At 39.6% G+C, this 18,062-nt stretch overlaps 1 protein-coding gene across 10 annotated transcripts in view; it reads left to right on the plus strand.

Moving 5' to 3' along the window:
* The window catches only part of FAM13A (family with sequence similarity 13 member A), a 149,151-nt gene that overhangs the window by 52,190 nt on the left and 78,899 nt on the right, over positions 1 to 18,062 (plus strand). For all 10 annotated transcript variants that reach the window (XM_038135197.1, XM_038135192.1, XM_038135193.1 and 7 more), the window contains one exon: positions 1,726 to 1,885. In XM_038135197.1, the coding sequence (XP_037991125.1) occupies positions 1,726 to 1,885 (160 nt within the window). The remainder of the gene's footprint in view (positions 1 to 1,725; positions 1,886 to 18,062) is intronic.

Here is an 18,062-nt window from a genome sequence, read left to right on the forward strand (position 1 = left end):
AGTTGTTCCATTTGTTCTTTATTTAGTCTGAGGCCAGCTTCCACACTAAAGAAATCAATCAGCTGAGACTGACACATTTTTTACAGCTGCCAGTATTCTACCGTGTAAAATAATTCAATCCTTTAAAATTAAGGTCCTGCTACTCTAGCATGTATTAAATGTTGAAATAATAACAATAAAGACTCTCTTCTGGAGTTTACAAAGATGTGTTCTGCTGCAGTGGATTACTCTCCCTGTTGACACGTAGATGTGTGGCACAGAATAAAGCAGTGAGAAGAATCAATAGCCCCTACAAAAAGGCACTTTGATGACAAATTTCTGGGAGCATCAGCTTTCATAGCTTTCTTGTTGAAATGCATATCTGGTCCAAATAAACCACAGTTAAAGTTTTAGGGTAGGTAGTTATTTGTAAATTTTTATTTACTCTTTGCAGTAAGCAGTAGTTTACTTTCAAGTTACATCCCTGTAAAATAGTTCAGGGAGAATTTGTTTTGCTTTTGGGGGTTTGGGTTGTGTTTTCTTCTCACTTAACATCATCTTGTCTTCAGCCAAAAGGTACTTGAAACTTTTTTTTTGTTTTGGCTTCTCTGCTTCTTCACTTTAGTTGTTTTCTATGTTTCATTACTTCTGATCATCAGTCTCTGCCACTTTATAAGGTCCTTAGGAAATTCACGTCCATGCAGCCACTTTGTGGCTTACTCAGAAGCCTCTGTCTACTGGAAATACTGTACAATAGGTAACACTGAATGATTGCAGAAGAAGATTCTTCAGATATTGTACTTTTGCATTAAAATGGGATTTAAGTCAGTTTGGGGTCAATAAAATTGTCAATAAAGTGTGCAGAAAGTTTATATTCCAGCAGATGATCACTAGATGCTTCAGTGAATTATGAGTTCTGTTGCAAGTGACATGCATTTTTTGCTCCATGAGAGAGTTGTGTGAAGTACATAAGGAAACATGCAGATACATACAGTATCTGCCCTTTTCTGTGTGCCTTTAAGGTCTATGGTAAGCTGCAAAGGGGCCTGTTTCAAGAGAGAAAGAAGCTGCTACCTCAGCAGCCAAGAAGTTGGTATTCTCCCAGAAAATGGAGCTTTTTTGTATTAATCTTTTAGGCTCTTCTGCAAAAGGCAGCATCCATCTCCATTTTTGGAAAGCCCTTTGAGTTACGACCCTACTTTCAAAAGAAATGGTAACTCAAAAGTTAGATTAAAAAATCTGGTGTACAGAATTGGGTCATCTGAAGGCAAAGACCTTATTTAACATTCAGTGTTTTGCTTAGCATGTGGGATTTCTTAATTTTTTCACTTATCCTTCTTTTGTAACTCTGAGGTTATCACGAACCAGGTTTTGGAGTTATCTCACTCTTGAATTAACAGTTCAGAGCATTGGAATGCCTGAGCTGTCTGCGCTGTGGGTCGTGAAACCCAGGTTACAGCAGAGTTGATGGCACCTCACTTGGTGGCTCTCAATTCTATCCCTACCTGGATTCTTTGGAGAGGGTGGATCGGCCAACAGGTCTGGTATTAAATATTGAAAAGAAAAACTGCAAACAAACTGTGATAGTTGTTACCAACATAGGCACAGGCCTCCTTTTCAATTCAAAGTTTCCTGCGCCTGCTATGCAGCCTGTATCCACAAATGAAATGTTACAGAGACCCTCTGCGGGACCTTTTGTATGTTGAGTCCCTGTAACGCTCTGCTTTGTCATCTCTCCAATTCTAGCGTGCCCTCTGGATTTGAAGGGGTAAAGGAACAGGAGATCTGCAACAAGATAATGACAAAAATGCTGGAAAATTACAATACCTTGTTTGAATTAGAAGGCTTGAAGAAGGATGAAGAAAAGCCTGTATGTGAAGAGCTAGCAAAAATAATTTTGGTAAAAGTGAGTATCTCTAATATTTCATTTTCTCACAGCAAATCAATAATTTAGGCTTATTTCAGGCTTCAATTTGGAAATCTTTTAGATAAATGGAAGGCAGACTCTTGTAATAATGTTCTGTGTTATTGATTGGTATGCAGTTTACACATTGATCTGCTGATAGGCTAACTTTCATGACTGGTCTGGAAGTTCATTCTGCTAAACATCTTATTCTTTGTTGGCTACACACTTATTTATGCAGGAAATATAATCACTAAAATTTAAATGTTTTTAAATGAGGAGGCAGAATAATTCTAGGAAGTGTCCAGGGTTTCTGGCATGATTATAATTTATGGTGTACTTCAGTGATGATGAACTTTGGTACTTTAGGACAGTGGTCCTAGAGTACCAAACCTGTAGGACAGAGGTTTCTAATCTTTGCCTTTGCATGAAGTTTGCCTGTCTCAAACATGCACCTGAGTTTAACAGTCAGGTGTTCTGACTCAGCCATTTCCGGATTCACTTGAAGAGAAGCATTAAAGAAGAGAGTCTTTGAAAAAAGTACATTGTAGCTCTTAAAGAAAAGTGTTGTAGTTAGAGTATTACACCTTTGGTGGGAAGAGGGCTTGTGTGTAACATCAAAGGATTCTAACATTTAAAAGCTGAGAAGTAGGGCAGCCAAAAGTGCCTTGTTCTGGCTTGTGCTGTCTCTACCACGGGAAACAACCTCAAGTCTGTGCAGGAAAATGGTCATGAGGATGCTTTGCAGGTGCCTCATTTCTTATTGTGTGTTAACTGTGCTGATAATTACTCTGTTAAAGGGTGTGAATTCTTGAGTTTGGGAGGGTTGAACTACGTGCCTGTCCTTGGTAGGGTTTTACCCACTGTTAAAATCATATTAGCCTTCACTGTCTGGAATAGAAGTTGTCAGAAAATAAGTTATAAAAATACAGTGTCTTTGACCTTGACAGAACAGGAAGTTTGGTGTGAGCCCAGGTTCTGCCATTCAGATGAAATCAGCTGATAACATCTCTGCCTTTGTGGTGTATCACAGGAGGGTCTGCTGAATCGGTATGAGTTGGGCTCAGCTGCCTTTAGAAGAGTTGCTGGTTTTCTAACGTGGTGAATCAGCGAGGAAGAATTTTGCTGTATTTAGTTGTCTTTTAGCTGTTACTACCACTCGGCTGAAATGCTTCTGTGAAAGGAGATAGAATCACAGGAGATAGCTGTCCAGTGTCGCAGTAACTTCTAGGTGGTGCAGATTATCTGCTTGGCCAGTGACAGTGATATTTAGCCACTGATGGTCACTTCAGCAACAGAACCAGGGAAAGAACATATTTCCAAAAAAAAAAAAAAGGACCCAGAAGAGAAGCTTCAGATGTATTTCCTTCTCCTTCAAGCCTCAGCAAGTTCCAAAAGTCAAGATAGTCTTACAATTCTAAGGATTTAGTAGTAATTGGGATTGCGTGAAGGTGGAGATCTGGGAAATTTCCCACAGCTGTTGAGAGATACAAGCTATCAGATTACCTGGTGACAGCCAGAATTACTCCAACAAAATATGCTAAAAGATGTAATTACTCAAGTGAGATGGGAAGTGTTGCCCATTGCGTTGCCTCAGGAGACAGATGATTGCCTGAGCGAGCCATGCCTAAACACAAGGGCTCACATTGTGTTTGCATCTTTGGACCTTTGATATTTTGATATTTTCCAAATTCTGCTTGTAGCCAGCTGCAAAAATTTGTCATTGTTTGTTGTTCATCTATTTTGGGTGGAAAGTTTCTAGTTTAGTCAAGGCACATACTCAAACACAAGAAGTACAATTATCTAACTTCATGTAGCAAAGGTACTAAGAAGGTTTTTTTTTTTTAAATTTGTCAGGTGGCTCTATGAAAGGACACTTCATATTATTCTCAAAGGTTACATTTTTTGTATCCTAGCAAATATTCCCTGTCCTAGTCAATTTGTATAATACACTAGAGATGGTACACTTGAAGAGAAAACCAAATGATAGTGAGATTCAGTAGAGAGAAGTGATTTCCAGATTGCTAATGCATGAACCATTACATACAGTAGAAGGTGGTCTGTGTTATAGAAGAACAAATGCCTCAGAGAGTTATTTGTCATGACCTATGTCACAGTGTCCAGAAAAGAGCAAACTATTTGTAGGTAAAGTTACTGCTTCTGGAAAAGCCATTGATATATCTACAGGTAGGTGGATGGAAATTTTCCAAATAATCCTGTTGTAAGCAGTGAAGAATGTAGGATGCTCAAGACAGTGGTCTCATAAACTTAGGTCCTGTTGATTTTAAGTGTGTTGCATTCAAGCATGATCCATGTTGGGATGGGGGAGTGAATGGCAAGGAAAGTGAAGAAACTGTGAGTTTGCCCTTTATGAAACTCACCTGCATTTATTTAATTGGCTTTTTTAGCTTCTGTTTTGGCACCGCAGTAGGGTGAGGAGAGTTTTAGATGACCTCACTCATTTCCTTGTTGGGTATTCCGTCATCCTTTTTCCCACATCCCTCACTGTATTGCCAGCACTTCACCCTGAGTCACTGCATTGCTGCCTTTCCTATGATTGCCTTCACTCTCACTGCTTCCTCACTTTTCCATGTTTACATTTTCCTCTGAATTCCCACAGCACTGTCCCACTATTCTTGCTGTCAGATGAAAACAAGAATATGTGGATCATTAGATGAAGTCATGGAAGCATCAAGCTCAGTGTACTGGAAAGGAAAAACAGCTCCAGCAGTGCAAGTTGCATCTTGTTTACTGTATTGGTCATATCTAGGGGAAATCCACAATGCTGCAGGCTTCCAGGAGGAGCAAGAGCATTTGAATCAGAAACAGACCGTGGCAGCTTAAAGAAAATATGTTTTAAGGAGGCAGAAAATTAATTAGTGTTAGAGATGGGAAAAAGAGACATGATTTTGTAGGGCTGTTGATAGTTGAACTGCCGTTCTTCTTGTGTATGTGCACTGAGGAGACACAGGAACACCTTAATCCCAGTTATATTTCTTCTTTCAGAGGTTGTTCAGTCATTGGGAAAGACAAGTTGTGCCAGGTAAAAGGGATTTCTTAGCTTGCTTTCTCAGTGGATCACAATTCAGAAAATAAGGCAGCTAGAAATCTCTGCAAGTTGCATTCCAGTCCCTGCTTTGTTCCCAGGGCCGTAAAACCTCCTCTTGCTCATTGCTCAATATTATAATTTTTTCTTATTATAATATTGTAGTATTATAGTTAGAAATTATGGAAAGTGTTTCTTTGGAAACATCTACATTTTTTAAAAAAGTACAATTTTGACAAACAAGAAAATTTGTCTTAGAATAGTTTCTGTTTCAATGGGAAATTGAACTGTCAGGTTCATGACACCTTGCTTGGAAGGATTTTGTTCCACCTATTAGAATGATACCAGATGATTATCCAGTTTGGTGGCCAGCAGGTGGAAGTATAACATGTGCTTTCTTCAGAAATATATCTGTATTTGGAAATGCCTTATAATAAAAGAATTTTGGGATTTGATTGATTGTTTTTAAAATTCTGAAATAAACTGGAGTTTTTTGGAGTTTTCAGGTCTCATTCACAGCCAGCTATTACTGCCCTCCTTAATCCAAGCTTTACTTAAATTTCCTAAGTCAGTAAGAGTCTCAGTCTGTTGATCAGTAGGCTCTGCTAGTTAGAGAGAAAGAGGTGAAGTGGGTTGAACATCCTGATTAGGTGCTTGCTCTGTGGTCACATTGTCAGGATCATAAATACCTGGTTTTTATTAGGCAGTGTTGTGTGTAAACAGTTGATTTTCTGATAGTACATCTGCACTGTTGTGCATTTTCACATTATAAATGTCAGGGGTTCCTAAGAAAATATTGCTTATATTTTGCTTTGGAACAGAATTCCTAGTGTGAATCCATATGATCCTGATAGATTCTTGTGTTACTGAGTGATAACTCATGTAATGACCAATTAGTCAGTCTTGAGTTGCAGTACTGCCAACTTTGTAAACTTCCAGAAGAAATAGGTTTACAAAACCTATGGTAACAACAGATATGAACAATAAGCAACAATAAATATAATAAAATATAAAAAAGGTCTTGAATTGCTGTTTGAACTGTAGTTGTACATAGTCCTATGTTGTAGCACTAGCCAGTGGTGTATTGCTACAACTGGAGTGAACTGGGACCTTGGAATAACAGTCATTAGCTTTCTCTAATGATCAAAGATAGGCAGTGAAGATTTTTATGTAGTTCAAGTGGCAAGGGAAATTTGGGCAGGAGAACTATGATGAGATTTGCTCTTGGGAGATTTCTAGAATTATTCCTTCCTCTGGCTTGAGGTGAAACATGTCTCCTTTAATAGCATGGTTTATAGCTCAGTATTGTCTTCAAATAAAACATATACTCTCTTACCTAGTCATACAGGGTTACAAGATCTTTTTTTTTTTCTATTGTATTTTCACCTTTTCCCTCCAATGCCTTCTTGACAGAGCACTTCTAGTTTCAAGAACCAGTCTGCTCAGAGCACATAAATATTTGCACTGGCACAGAACACTGACATTATGAGGATGTAATGCTGTTCCTGGTTTGATCACATGTTTGGGACAGAAATGCAAAAGGCTTTTCCCATTCCTCCCTAGCTGGGTGGTAAAATACATTCCCTGTTCACTTGATGCAGAAGAAAAAGCAAGTACATTTTGAAAATTAATGTAACATTAAAATAATATTAGCGTAATATAACATTAAAATCAAATTGAAAGTTGAACCTACAAGGTCAAGTAAGTAAAAGTACAGTTTTATCATTTTGAGTATATTGTAGGTACATTCTGATGACCTCTGAATAGGCAGATTTCAATTCCTGAAGAGCTGCAGAAATCGGTCTCCTGCTGATTTTTGCAAAAACAAATAGTTTCAAAAGAACTCTTATTTTAAATGCAGTTACCTTCCTGCATTTTATCCTGTTTGTTTCCGGTCTTCTAGCCAGAGCTGCCTCTTTAATGGGGAGGATGTTGACAGAGTAGTTTTTTGCACTTTAAATGGCAGCACAAGTGCATGCACAGCGTTGTGCAAGCCTGCTCTGAGATTTGTGACATGCAGGCAGTCCCCTGCTGCAGATGTGGCTGCACCTCTGGGTGCTTGGTGTGTGCAAAGTGTGCAGTGCCTGTCCCAGCCAGGCAAGACCCTGAAATGCATATTTGTTTTGTCAAGGAGAGTGCTCCAGCTAGCTTAGCTTAAAGTGGCATGCTTGCTCTTCCCCATTGAACACTCTGAGCAGATCATTCATACTGAGGTAAGATTTGAGCCTTTTGTCCCTGAGGAGAGGTGGGAAAGGTAAGATTGCCACAAAGCTCTCCATTTTCTCTTGGCTGGTCCCTCTGCAGCTAAGTTTAAAGCTCTACCTCCACTGAAAGCCACAATGTTTCAGCTGATTTCCCCCCATGAGCAAAGCTGGATCTTCCCTTACAGAGCTTCTTTCCCTTCTTCAGCTATAGCATGAGGTTTTAATCCCTTGATAAGATCTGGGAGAAACTTCTGAGAAGCCACCAACTCCACGACTAATGGGCTCCCTCTAAAAAAGTCCCTTTCCCTGTCACCTCAGGGTTACACACTCAGCAGACACAGGAGCAGCCCCTCATTTACGTCAGGAATAAAGGCATCCATTTCTAATCCAAGGTTCACTGCCCTGGCTAAGCCTGCAGGGTCGAGATAGTTTCCTTTATTCTTCTTTCATGTCTGGGACCATTTTAGTATGGTGTTAATGGTCAGCTTTCAGTACTGGATTAATTCTTTCCCATCAAGAGACAACAGGAACGGATCATTGAAAATCCTTTCCGAAGATCTGAACAAACATTTCCATTTTCTGCTGTGTCCCCTTATTTGGGCAAGTCATGCCAGTTTGCTCCTGCGTGGACTAAGGAGCCCCCAAGAGTAGGAGTGGGTTCGCGTGGGACATGTGAAGATGGGGGGAAAGTGCCTGAGGAGAAGGAGCACCTGTGGAAGTCGTGGAAGTCAGTCTCCATTTTTTTGTTTAGTGTTTCTTCAGCTAGAATTCACTTTGCAGTTGTCCACCAGCGAGCAGATGGGCATGTTTATAGTAAGGGTGTATAGTGATTCAGCCAGAATGACATTTTAAGATGTGAGCTGACGGGAAATGAGCAATATGAGATTTGTAGGGGAAAGTTTATAAGCCTCCAAACCCTTCACCTATAGGAAATTCGGTCTGGAGTGAGGAGGATGGTTATGTTTAGGCTGTGATTCAGAAAGGCAAGTAAAAAAACACCCTGAACAATTCCTTGTGTAATTCTGAAATGGCTTTCCAGTGCTTCTAGCTCTGCTGGCTTTGACAACCCTGTGTATGTGTTATTAAACCAGAATGTTTCTGCTCTTGAAATTCACTGAAGCGTTTACAGGATTATAAATCTGTCACTTGTGGTGTTACTAAATGCAGTCCTGAATATTTACACAAATATGCTAATGCTAAACTCTCTAATAAATTATTATGCTGATACTTCTTTTGCTAGAATTTCACCAGCCATGTTTTAATTTTAACACATTATGAGAAGAAATTTGCCAAGAATTAGGACATATAAAAGAAAGACAGGCGCATAACAAATGTCTCTTTCCCTCCTGCTGTCCATACTTCTAGTTTGAAGTTAGCTGACAAATTCTGTAGTTGAGGTGCTTAGGAATTTTGCTTTTGCTCTCTGTTTTTTTCTTGAAACAAATACTCATTGGTACTATCACTGTCCCATGGTAATTCCACATAGCTAGAATGTAGAGAAAATAAGATCCATATGTGTATGTGTGTCTGGTCTGTACTTGCACTTGTTTTATTTGAAATGTTTTTCATTCATTGTCTGTTATTGATTTGGGTTTATTTGAGGTTTTTGTTGTTGTTTGTTTGTTTTGTTATGGAGATTTTGATGATTTGTTTATTTGGAGGGATATGATGTGATTTAGCACTTGGAAGCAGTCCATCTCAGGCAGTACATCATCATCTTTCAAACGGGAGGCATCAGTCAGCACCAAGAAACAGGGTACAGTAAAATAAGCATATGAGCTTCTCCAGTAGCCAGCTGTTGCTGAGCACCATTGCTGTACCCATGAGGGAAAAAGGAGATTAACAAGAAGGTGAAAATTTTTCAGCTAAGACAAATCTCTCAGTTCCTTCTGTTTAGATTTCTCAGTGTTTATTCTGGTTTTCCTTAGTTAGTCACTCAGTTAATCCGGTTACACAAAATGATCAGCATTATCCCCCCCATATAAACCAGCAGTCAGTGTTGTCTTTGTGACAAGGACACATTGCAGGCAGTCAGAACTGACTCAAAGTAAAGAAGTAAAGGAGATCTTTCTGTCTGTGGCATTTTAATTCTTGCTGGCCTCTGCCATTAGCTTCATCTGGAAAACTCTGAAGATGAGAGCTTCAGAAGGAGTCAGCACTAAATTAATTCCTTTGCCCAAATTAAGAGCAGTGAAATGCTCATTGACTTCAGTATAAATTCTGTGAGTTTTTCCAAGCCCCTCCTGTGAGTACTGTGAAGATCACAGGTTTTCCAGAAGGTGATTGGTGCACCCTGCTCTGCCTGGAGCACTTTTAGTGCCCCAAAGCTTGTCATCATAAACTGGGCTCAGGGCAGTCTGAGAGCAACAGGAGCATGTGATGCATTGGACCAGATGCTCCTAAAGTCCGGATATGTACGCTCTTGAAAATCAGATGCATCCAGCAGATCCCAGCAGCTTTTGACCTTATTTGCCAGCAGTGAACATCTCCATTTCAGTGTTAAGAAAAGGATCTGTTCTTTGTGCACTGAGAACCTTACACGAGTAACTAGACTAGTAACTAAGACTCCCTAATTTACAGCAGATCAGGTATTTCTTTTGAAAGTAACATTCCATGAATGTGTGTGAAAAACTTCTTGCCTTGTGAGTATTTTGATTTTTAGGTCTGAAAATACAATTTAGCTTTTTCAAGACTGAGTTTAAGCAACGGTAATGTGAGATGCAGATCTGGAGGGCCTGGATTTTTCCCATATCTAGGTCACAGCTCTCTTTTAGATCATCCTTTTTCCATTTTATGAATAATATTACAGTAAATAGATAAATCAGATTCCAGTTTTTAAAACTGAAAAGTAGAATAAAATGTTCCCCTGAACTGATCTGAGCTCTGTTGTTACTGAACACATCTGTGCAGGTACACAGAGTTAGGTAAACCCAGCAAGAGAGAAGTCTTCTTATGCCACTTTGTAAATGTTTAATTTGGGTTATTTTTAATCTTAAATTCTGCTACAGGCTTCTTATGGGGTGTGGTCTTTGACACATTAATCCCTTGCCAGTTTGTATAAAAGATGGTGTGCTGGTTTAGGCTGGGGTAGAGGTAATTTTCTTCATAGTAGCTGGTATGGAGCTATACTTTGGATTTGTGCTGGAAACAGTGTTGATAACACAGGGATGTTTTAGTTGCAGATTGTGGAGATGGGCGTGGAAGATGATTATTTTCCCTCAGCGAAGTCTTTGTAACCTTTTACAAGTTCTGTAATTGTGTGCGATCCTAGCACTACCAGTTTAACTCCTTGTAGCATTCAGTCCTTCTGCGTGGCTGGAGACACATTTTACTCTTTCTCCTGGAAAATACCATGATATTCCACAGATGGAGTTGGTAACATTGAGGTGCATCATGGGATTGTTACTGTGTTTGTCATTTCCTTTCACATATTGCAGTCCTCTCTAAAAATAATGGATTTCCACATCTCTTGCTTACGTATCCCAACTCATGACCTTTGTACGTGTTTTATGGCAATGAGTGCAGTAGGTTAAGGTTGTACTGATGTGAAACAGAGTAGCTTTTAGCTGTTTATTAAGAGCTATGGTCTCAGGTAAAAGGTCATATATATAAATAGTCTTGGGAGAACAAAAGGAAATGAAAGTTGAACAGAAAAGGGTATTAGTTTTATATTGGAAAGCAGTGATGTGTTTCTTTTGCAAACACTGAGATTCTCCTTTTTATCACCTCTATCTGAAGCAGCTTTGCTGAACTGTGGTTATTAAAGTATAGTGTAAATGATGGCAAGGAAGAACAACAGACAGGAAGAAACTGATCCAGTTTTTATATGCTAATAGCAGCCAAGGCATTTATAAATACTCATTTTTAAATACTAGATGTTTCAATGTTTGTTATCAGTTTTGTTTAGTATGATTTACTGACATTGTTCCCCCTTCTAACAATGATGTTTTCATCACTTTCTGGGTACAAAATGGAAGGGATGCTTAATACATTGAGGAGAGATTTTTTTTTTCAGTTACTCTTTATGTTAAATAATTTTCTGTATTTTTCCTGAAGGTATCTGTGCCACTGAATGACAACTCTATGATGTGATAACTGAATAAAAATCAGTTATTCCATCCAGTTAACATTAATGAAAATACCTGTGACCATGTGAATTAGAAAATGCCTTTGAAGATCTCCATACCTTTGGCCACACGATTTTAGTCTTAGAAATACAGATTATTTGATACCTTGCATGTATTTTGGAGCCTTAATCAGCCATGAGCTATTTTACATGGTCACAGAGGGGAAGACATTCCATATTGTCTTCATTTTGTGAGTAAGAAGAGCAGTGCTGTAACTACTTTGGCACCCTTGACAGCACTGCTGCATGTCACACCTGCCCTGCTATGCATCAGGGCAGGAGGTGATGTATTTGCCACTCCAACATCAAATAATAGGAGAGCCAGGAGCTCTTAAATCCAGAGATTTGCACTGCTCCATGCACAACACTGTTGTAGCCTTGGGAACAGTCACGGGTGTGGCCCTGGTGACACCTACCTGAGGCAAAGGCTGCACTGCAGTGTTACGTGGAGGGAAGCAGGATATTCTCTCCTCTGTGCTGTACAGCTGCTGACCCAGTAAAGAGTCAGCTGTTGCAGTCTGTCCTCATGCAATCAGCTAATGCATCATTCCTGCAGTCATTTGCAGCATGGAATTCACTGAATAATCCTCTTAATGTCCGCTCATCATATATTAGAGTGGCTGTGCTGGCTCACACGGGGGATCCATCTAAGCCAGTGTGCTGCTTCCGACACACAAGGGAGGAGAAGGATAGGGCTGCAAGGTGTTTCCTCCATTTTTTCTACCAGTTCATGACTATTCTCAGAAGTTTTCCTGCTCTTTATAGGGTTTTTGTATTTAGTGATGTCCAGAGTTATTGTCTTGTGTCTCTCTTGCACGTGTGTACGCTTTTTGCTTCCAACATCTCATCTGTGCAAGTGTGCCACAAATTGCTTCCTCTCACATGAAGAACTGACTCCTTTTGTTTGTTACAAATGTGGCTTTCACTAGTGTCATTTGAAGGTCACCTGATTGGTTTTTTTTTTCTGCTTTGAACTGACATAGTGAACAGTCCAACAGAACATCTCCACCACCCATGACCCTTACAAGCTCCCATGGTGTTTGGGGATTTTCTTCCTGATGGAAAATTACCACTGGTATTTGCAACCCTAATCACTGTGCTGACAACAATTATTTTTTCTGTCAAAGCCCCTGCACAGAGTCAGTGAGCAATCCCATATTGCTCAAAAGCTTTTCTCTTTTGGGGCACAAGGCCAAACACTTTGATGGAGTAAATTGGATGACATTTTGGTGAAGTGAGAATGGCACATTCTTTATTGCAGAAGGGACTCTGACTCCTTGTTTCTGTAAAAAAAAACCAAAAAACAAACCAACCTAGTCTTTGCTTTAATTAAGAAAAAATTTCAAATTTATAAAGTTCAAGTTTATTTTAATTAAAGTGGTCCTCCATGTATTAACAGCTAAAAAATAGATCTGGTGCTTTCTAGAAGCATTTAAAACTTGAACTGAGAAACCCACAGGCCAGTTTCCTCTGATTATGCAGTGTGTGAGACCAGAAACAGATTAATTACTGAATCAAGCAGGAAAGAGAGGATGAGCACAGTATTAATAATGAGATTATTTCAAAGATAACTGGGAATATTATGCTATCAACAAATAAATTTATTGTTGTCATTAAAATACAGCACAATGTATAACCATTGTTTTTAGTAGCTATTTTTTTTCCTAAATCCTTCCTCAAGCAGTCATAATCAGTTGGATTTGAGGTCTTGTGTTAGTGTGGTAGCATGCTACAAATACAAAAGATTTTAAATTGACTGCACAGGTCAGTATCTCCATGACTAGAGCTGACTGAGGCTGAAACATAACAATTTTTATGCCTATTCAACATTTTGTTGAAAAGGATAAAAGTAAGGGTAGTATTCTGCTCTGTTTTGAACTTTGCATCTAAGTCAGGTACAGTGTAAGATGCAAGTATGCTGTATGAATCCCTCTTACTTAATAAAGGCAATGGATAAGGAAACCAGTATAGTTTATTAGTATAGTGTAAGGTTAGGAAGAGCTGCAGGTCTCTAAATTTGCCACATTTGCAGATGTAGGAAATGACTAAAAGCCTTGCATTATGCTGATAGACTTCTGACTGCACAATTTGCCAATAAATATTGCCTGTCATAGTTAGGAAATCAAATGTTCTCTGGCTTTCTCTGTGATCTTGTCAATTCTTGCATGAAAATCATTACAGAAACTTAGTTCAAAACCTGGATTTGACAGTGTTCTGTACAGATGCTGATGATTTACTTCAGCCCAAGTACTCTTGATAGAAAATTTCTCTTATTGACTGTGGTGGGACTTGATGCCAACGTGAGAAGGTACTCTAGTTTGAGCAGGTTTTGGAGGGCATGAGAAGGAGAGGCGATTGCTGGCAGCTGTTGACAGTAAGCAAGGCTTGGGTAGCTTTCCAGGTGAAAACAGTTAACACTGATTGTTGACTACACACAGTTGAACAAAACAAAGTTTGTTTTGTATCCAGTCTGCTGCACTGGAGATTTTTTCTTCGCATGAGAATGGAAAGTATGCAATTGCCAATAAACCATACTTCTTAGAGCATTCTCTGGAGATTTGTAATGTTCTAGAAAAGTGATGCTCAGGTAGTACTTCTCCATGCTAGTCATTTTGTGGCTCCAAGTTCATTTATTCCAGCTGTACAGGAGCCGTGACATGGGTTTTAAGGGAAATCAGGCTTTAAAGCACAACAGATTTCATCCCACTGTTTCACAAATTTCACAAGCAATGCTAAAAATGAATAAATATAAATCTCAAAGAATTCTCAAGCTTCAGTAACTCAAAGATGCACTGAAATGCAAAAAAAGGTATTAGGTAATAATATTATTTTTTTAATGTGAGTACAAAGGTTGGTGTAATTGCTTACTTCCTTAACAGAAATGCAGACAGACAAGTGCTCTTTAAGTCCTTGCAAGTGTGACCTGACTAAATGCTGTTGGTTTCACTACTCTGTGTGGAATGCAAGTGCCTGACTTTAAATACTTGCATTTGAAAATTACAATTTATGTTTATTGAATCCCAGTACTAAAGAGTGTTCTGAGAGCAAGAGTCAGATTTCTGAACATGTACAGTTAGTTAATCTATGCTGGTAGAGTTAGGTATCAGTTTAACTGTGGTCAAAAATATCTTAATTAACTTGACTTTTTGATCTCTTAAGTTCACAGGATGTTTAGAAAAACAAAATATATTCCAAAATATGCTTAGTTACTGAGGTACAACATGTTACTGGAAATGAGTATGTTCTTTCTACTTTCTGGATTTTAAAGGGTAAAATCAAACATACTGCCAGTTCTTCACAAGCTAATATACAAGAGCAAAACACTTGACAGCAGTGGGTTCTCAGCTTAAACTATGTTTGAGATTCTGGTTTTGCTTGTTTGTAAGTTTTCCAAGTAGCCTAGGAACTTGGGCAGCCTGAAAATGTGACTATTGGGCTTGCCTGATATTCCTAGTAGGTTTTGTCTTTCAAATTGCATCTTTAATGTTAATGGTGGTGAGTTCTTCCCCTTGTCCTAATTAATATAAAGATGTCCTGTACAGTTAGAAAAAACAGCCAGTTTGTAGGAGGAGTGGTATAATCTTACACTAATGTTTGCCTTGTGAAAATCAGCATGAATTGAAGGACAACAGGGAAGGGGCAGGTGTTGGATTTTGCAAGTGTTGGAATTTGCAAGTGTTGGAATAAACTGTAAATAAGATCTTTTCTTAGAGAATCAGAAAAATATATTTGTGTTCATTCTGCCCAGTGCAATTAAGACCTCTTGCCAGAGACTGCATTTAGCAGACTTTTGGAGGTTAATATTTAATAGGTTATTAGCTAGTGCTGTTTGCTGTGTTCCCAGTATATGGATCTCCTGCTCCCTTGGAAGTATTATTTTGTGCAAATTAAATGCATTTCTATACTGAAACACATGGATCTACATGTACTGTTACAGAATCCATGATGGAGCAGGCAGTAGTGTGCTATCAGAGGTTTTTCTGCTTTTAGTTCATGCACTTCTGTTCTCATTTTTCATCTCTAGTCAACATAATAAAAGCAATTATTGTACTGCATGAAATCTCCAACTATTGCATAATCACTTAATAGTATTCAGTCAGTGGTGAGCCTGGTGCTACATTAACTGCAGGAATGTTGATTTCTAACTTTTGCTACCAGGTGACAGAAGACTGATCTAACACAGATGATTCACTTGAGTCATTTGTCTGTGATGACTTGTACTTAAGCTGGAGGTGTAGTTGTAATGAAGATACAATGCCATAAAAATGGGAAATAGAAAACACCTATGAGATCACCTTGAATGTTCTGTTAGAGTACAGAATGTATTTTTAACTCCTTTTCTAGTTCAGAGGTGAATGATCCAAGAACAGGATCATTCCTGTCCTTTTGTTGCCGGATTGTTACGTGACCTAGTGGAATTTCTAGTGGAGTCTCAGCTTATCTGTAGTACCCAGTGTTGATTCAGAGAGTCATAAAAATGAGCTTGGGCATGTTCAGTGCCAGTTTATTGGTATGAGAGTGCTACTCCACCTCTGTTCAAAATTCCTAAGGCCTGAACCTGCTTTATTACAGAGTTTGTAAGCAGCATTCCTTATTGCTGAGAAGGAAAAGGGATTGAAGAGTGGAAGCTGGAGTTAGCATTTACAGTTGCCTTTTCGGCTGTTCAGGTTTCCTGGTTAATGAGTTGGCCATAGTGTAATGCAAGGTGGGAGAAATACAGAGGTAAAACTAATTTGTTTTCCTTGAAGGATCTGCCTGCACATTATGGGATATAGCACAGTTCAGACCAGTGCCAACAGTGTCTTGTAGGCAGCCAATTCTTTCATTACTGTGTAATTCATTGTCATGCTGTGAACAGGAGAAGCACCATACATGGAGAAAGACAGGTTTCTTAACAGCCTGTTTTAAACTTTCGAGCCTACTTACATGGACTTCAGTGGAACAGCTCTGAATTTTGGCACAGCTTCACATTTTTCTAATGAAGAAATCCTTTGGCAAACACACACTTGTTTACACCTCAAACAATTGGCCAGCAGGATGAAGGAATGTAATGGCACTGTACTGACTTACCTTTGTTCTCTGGCTTTTGATGGGCTCATTAACATTTGCCCTTTAACAGCACAGCAGAGAGTTACAGAGCATTTGGTTTAGGATTCCTTCGCTGGAGGTGACATTTATTTTAAGAATATACTGAAATACCAAATAATGCCCATTGTAACTACAGAAACTTACCATAATTTTGCTTGCTCTCACTATGTTCTGAATGGGCAGGTGAATACAGACATGAGCAGAAAATCTGCCCTGTGGGAAGCTGAGAGCAGGAATTGTCACCATAGTCAGCCTTTTAAGTTCATTCCTGAGTTTCTCCTGTGATGGTGATCATCTGGCCATATTTGTGCTTCTTACTCTCAATGCATCATCTGTTCAAGCTAAGAGAGCCCAAAGTGGACAAAAGGCAGAAGTTACTCCAAGAGGAGTAGTGTCCCAGCAGTGCAGTCAGAGCTCTAGGATTTGGATGCGAATAACTTCCAGTATCCTTGTGGGATACATTCAGGATAGTGACCAAGGCTGGATTTTTGTGTTTCTCAAGAGGCAGTAAGGTTTGTTGCTGCACAGAGATGATAAGACAGTGGGCTGTCATATCTCTCCAGTGTGAAGTCATGCATGCTTGTTTTGCTTTTAAATTTTTTTTTCTATTTAATCCACCAGGGAGTCCTCAACTTGCTTTTTGCTAAGATTCCTAGGACCCCTGATCTGCAAAGTCCACAACAATTCCACTCTTTCCTCTCCAGCTGGATCAAGCTCTCTTGAGTTCAGAACATTGCCTGAACTAGGTTTTCTTTGGCAAACAGATGCCAGGCAGCAGCTGGCCATCTCTGGGAACTGGTTGTATCTTCTGGCTCGAGGCCCGTACATCTTGTTGCTTTTTGGCCTACATCCCATGCAGACTGCACTCTTGCAGCATTTTGGCAGAGCTGCCTCGAGGGCTCCACAGGCTGGAGGGTGAAGGGATTTCCTTAGGCAAATGTGCCTGACCTCCTGCAGAAAAAGGGCCTTAAGGTATTGCTGGTTCACTTTAACAGCCTCCTATTGTGTGTGTGTGCCATGGAGAGTCACAGGCTAAGATAATCTTACTACTAGGTTGATTTCTTAATTTTGAATGTTTTTAGGACAGGATAGCTTTGGGTTCAGGTTACATCTTTCTAGAGTGTATAGTTTTAATATTTAGCCTTCAGGGAAAATTTGGAGTTTGTTCACTGAATCTGCTTTGTTTAATAAAAGACATGATTTTGACCTTGAGAGTTTACTGAAATGAAATTACTGGATTCACAGCCAGCGACAAGTAAACTACCTCTGGAGCTAGAAATGCCATATCTGCATAGCTGTGATTGAGTGTCATAGGCTTTCTGAGAGTATTTGCTAGCTCCTTACCTCTGGATTTGAGCAGTGTTAGCAAAGGGTGTATTTACTTTCAAGCATTTGAGCACTTCTGCTATTTACTGTGGCTTTGGTCAAACATGGAGGCTGTGGTGTTGTTTCCTGAGCTGTGGCAGGCTTGGTGCTGTGACCACTGCCCTGGGGAGCCTGTTCCAGTGCCCAACCACCCTGGATGTCCCCCAGGACACAGGTGGCCCTCCTGGCTTCCAGGGCACTGCTGACCCATATTCAGCTTGCCATCAACCAGGACACCCAGGTCCCTTTCCATGACACTGCCTTCCAGCCTCTCATTCCCCTGTCTGTCTGTAGATGCAGGGTTCCCCATCCCATGTGCAGAATCTGGCACTTTGCCTTATTGAACCTCAC

This window comes from Motacilla alba, chromosome 4 (genome assembly GCF_015832195.1).
Source record: "Motacilla alba alba isolate MOTALB_02 chromosome 4, Motacilla_alba_V1.0_pri, whole genome shotgun sequence".
NCBI lineage: Eukaryota > Metazoa > Chordata > Aves > Passeriformes > Motacillidae > Motacilla > Motacilla alba.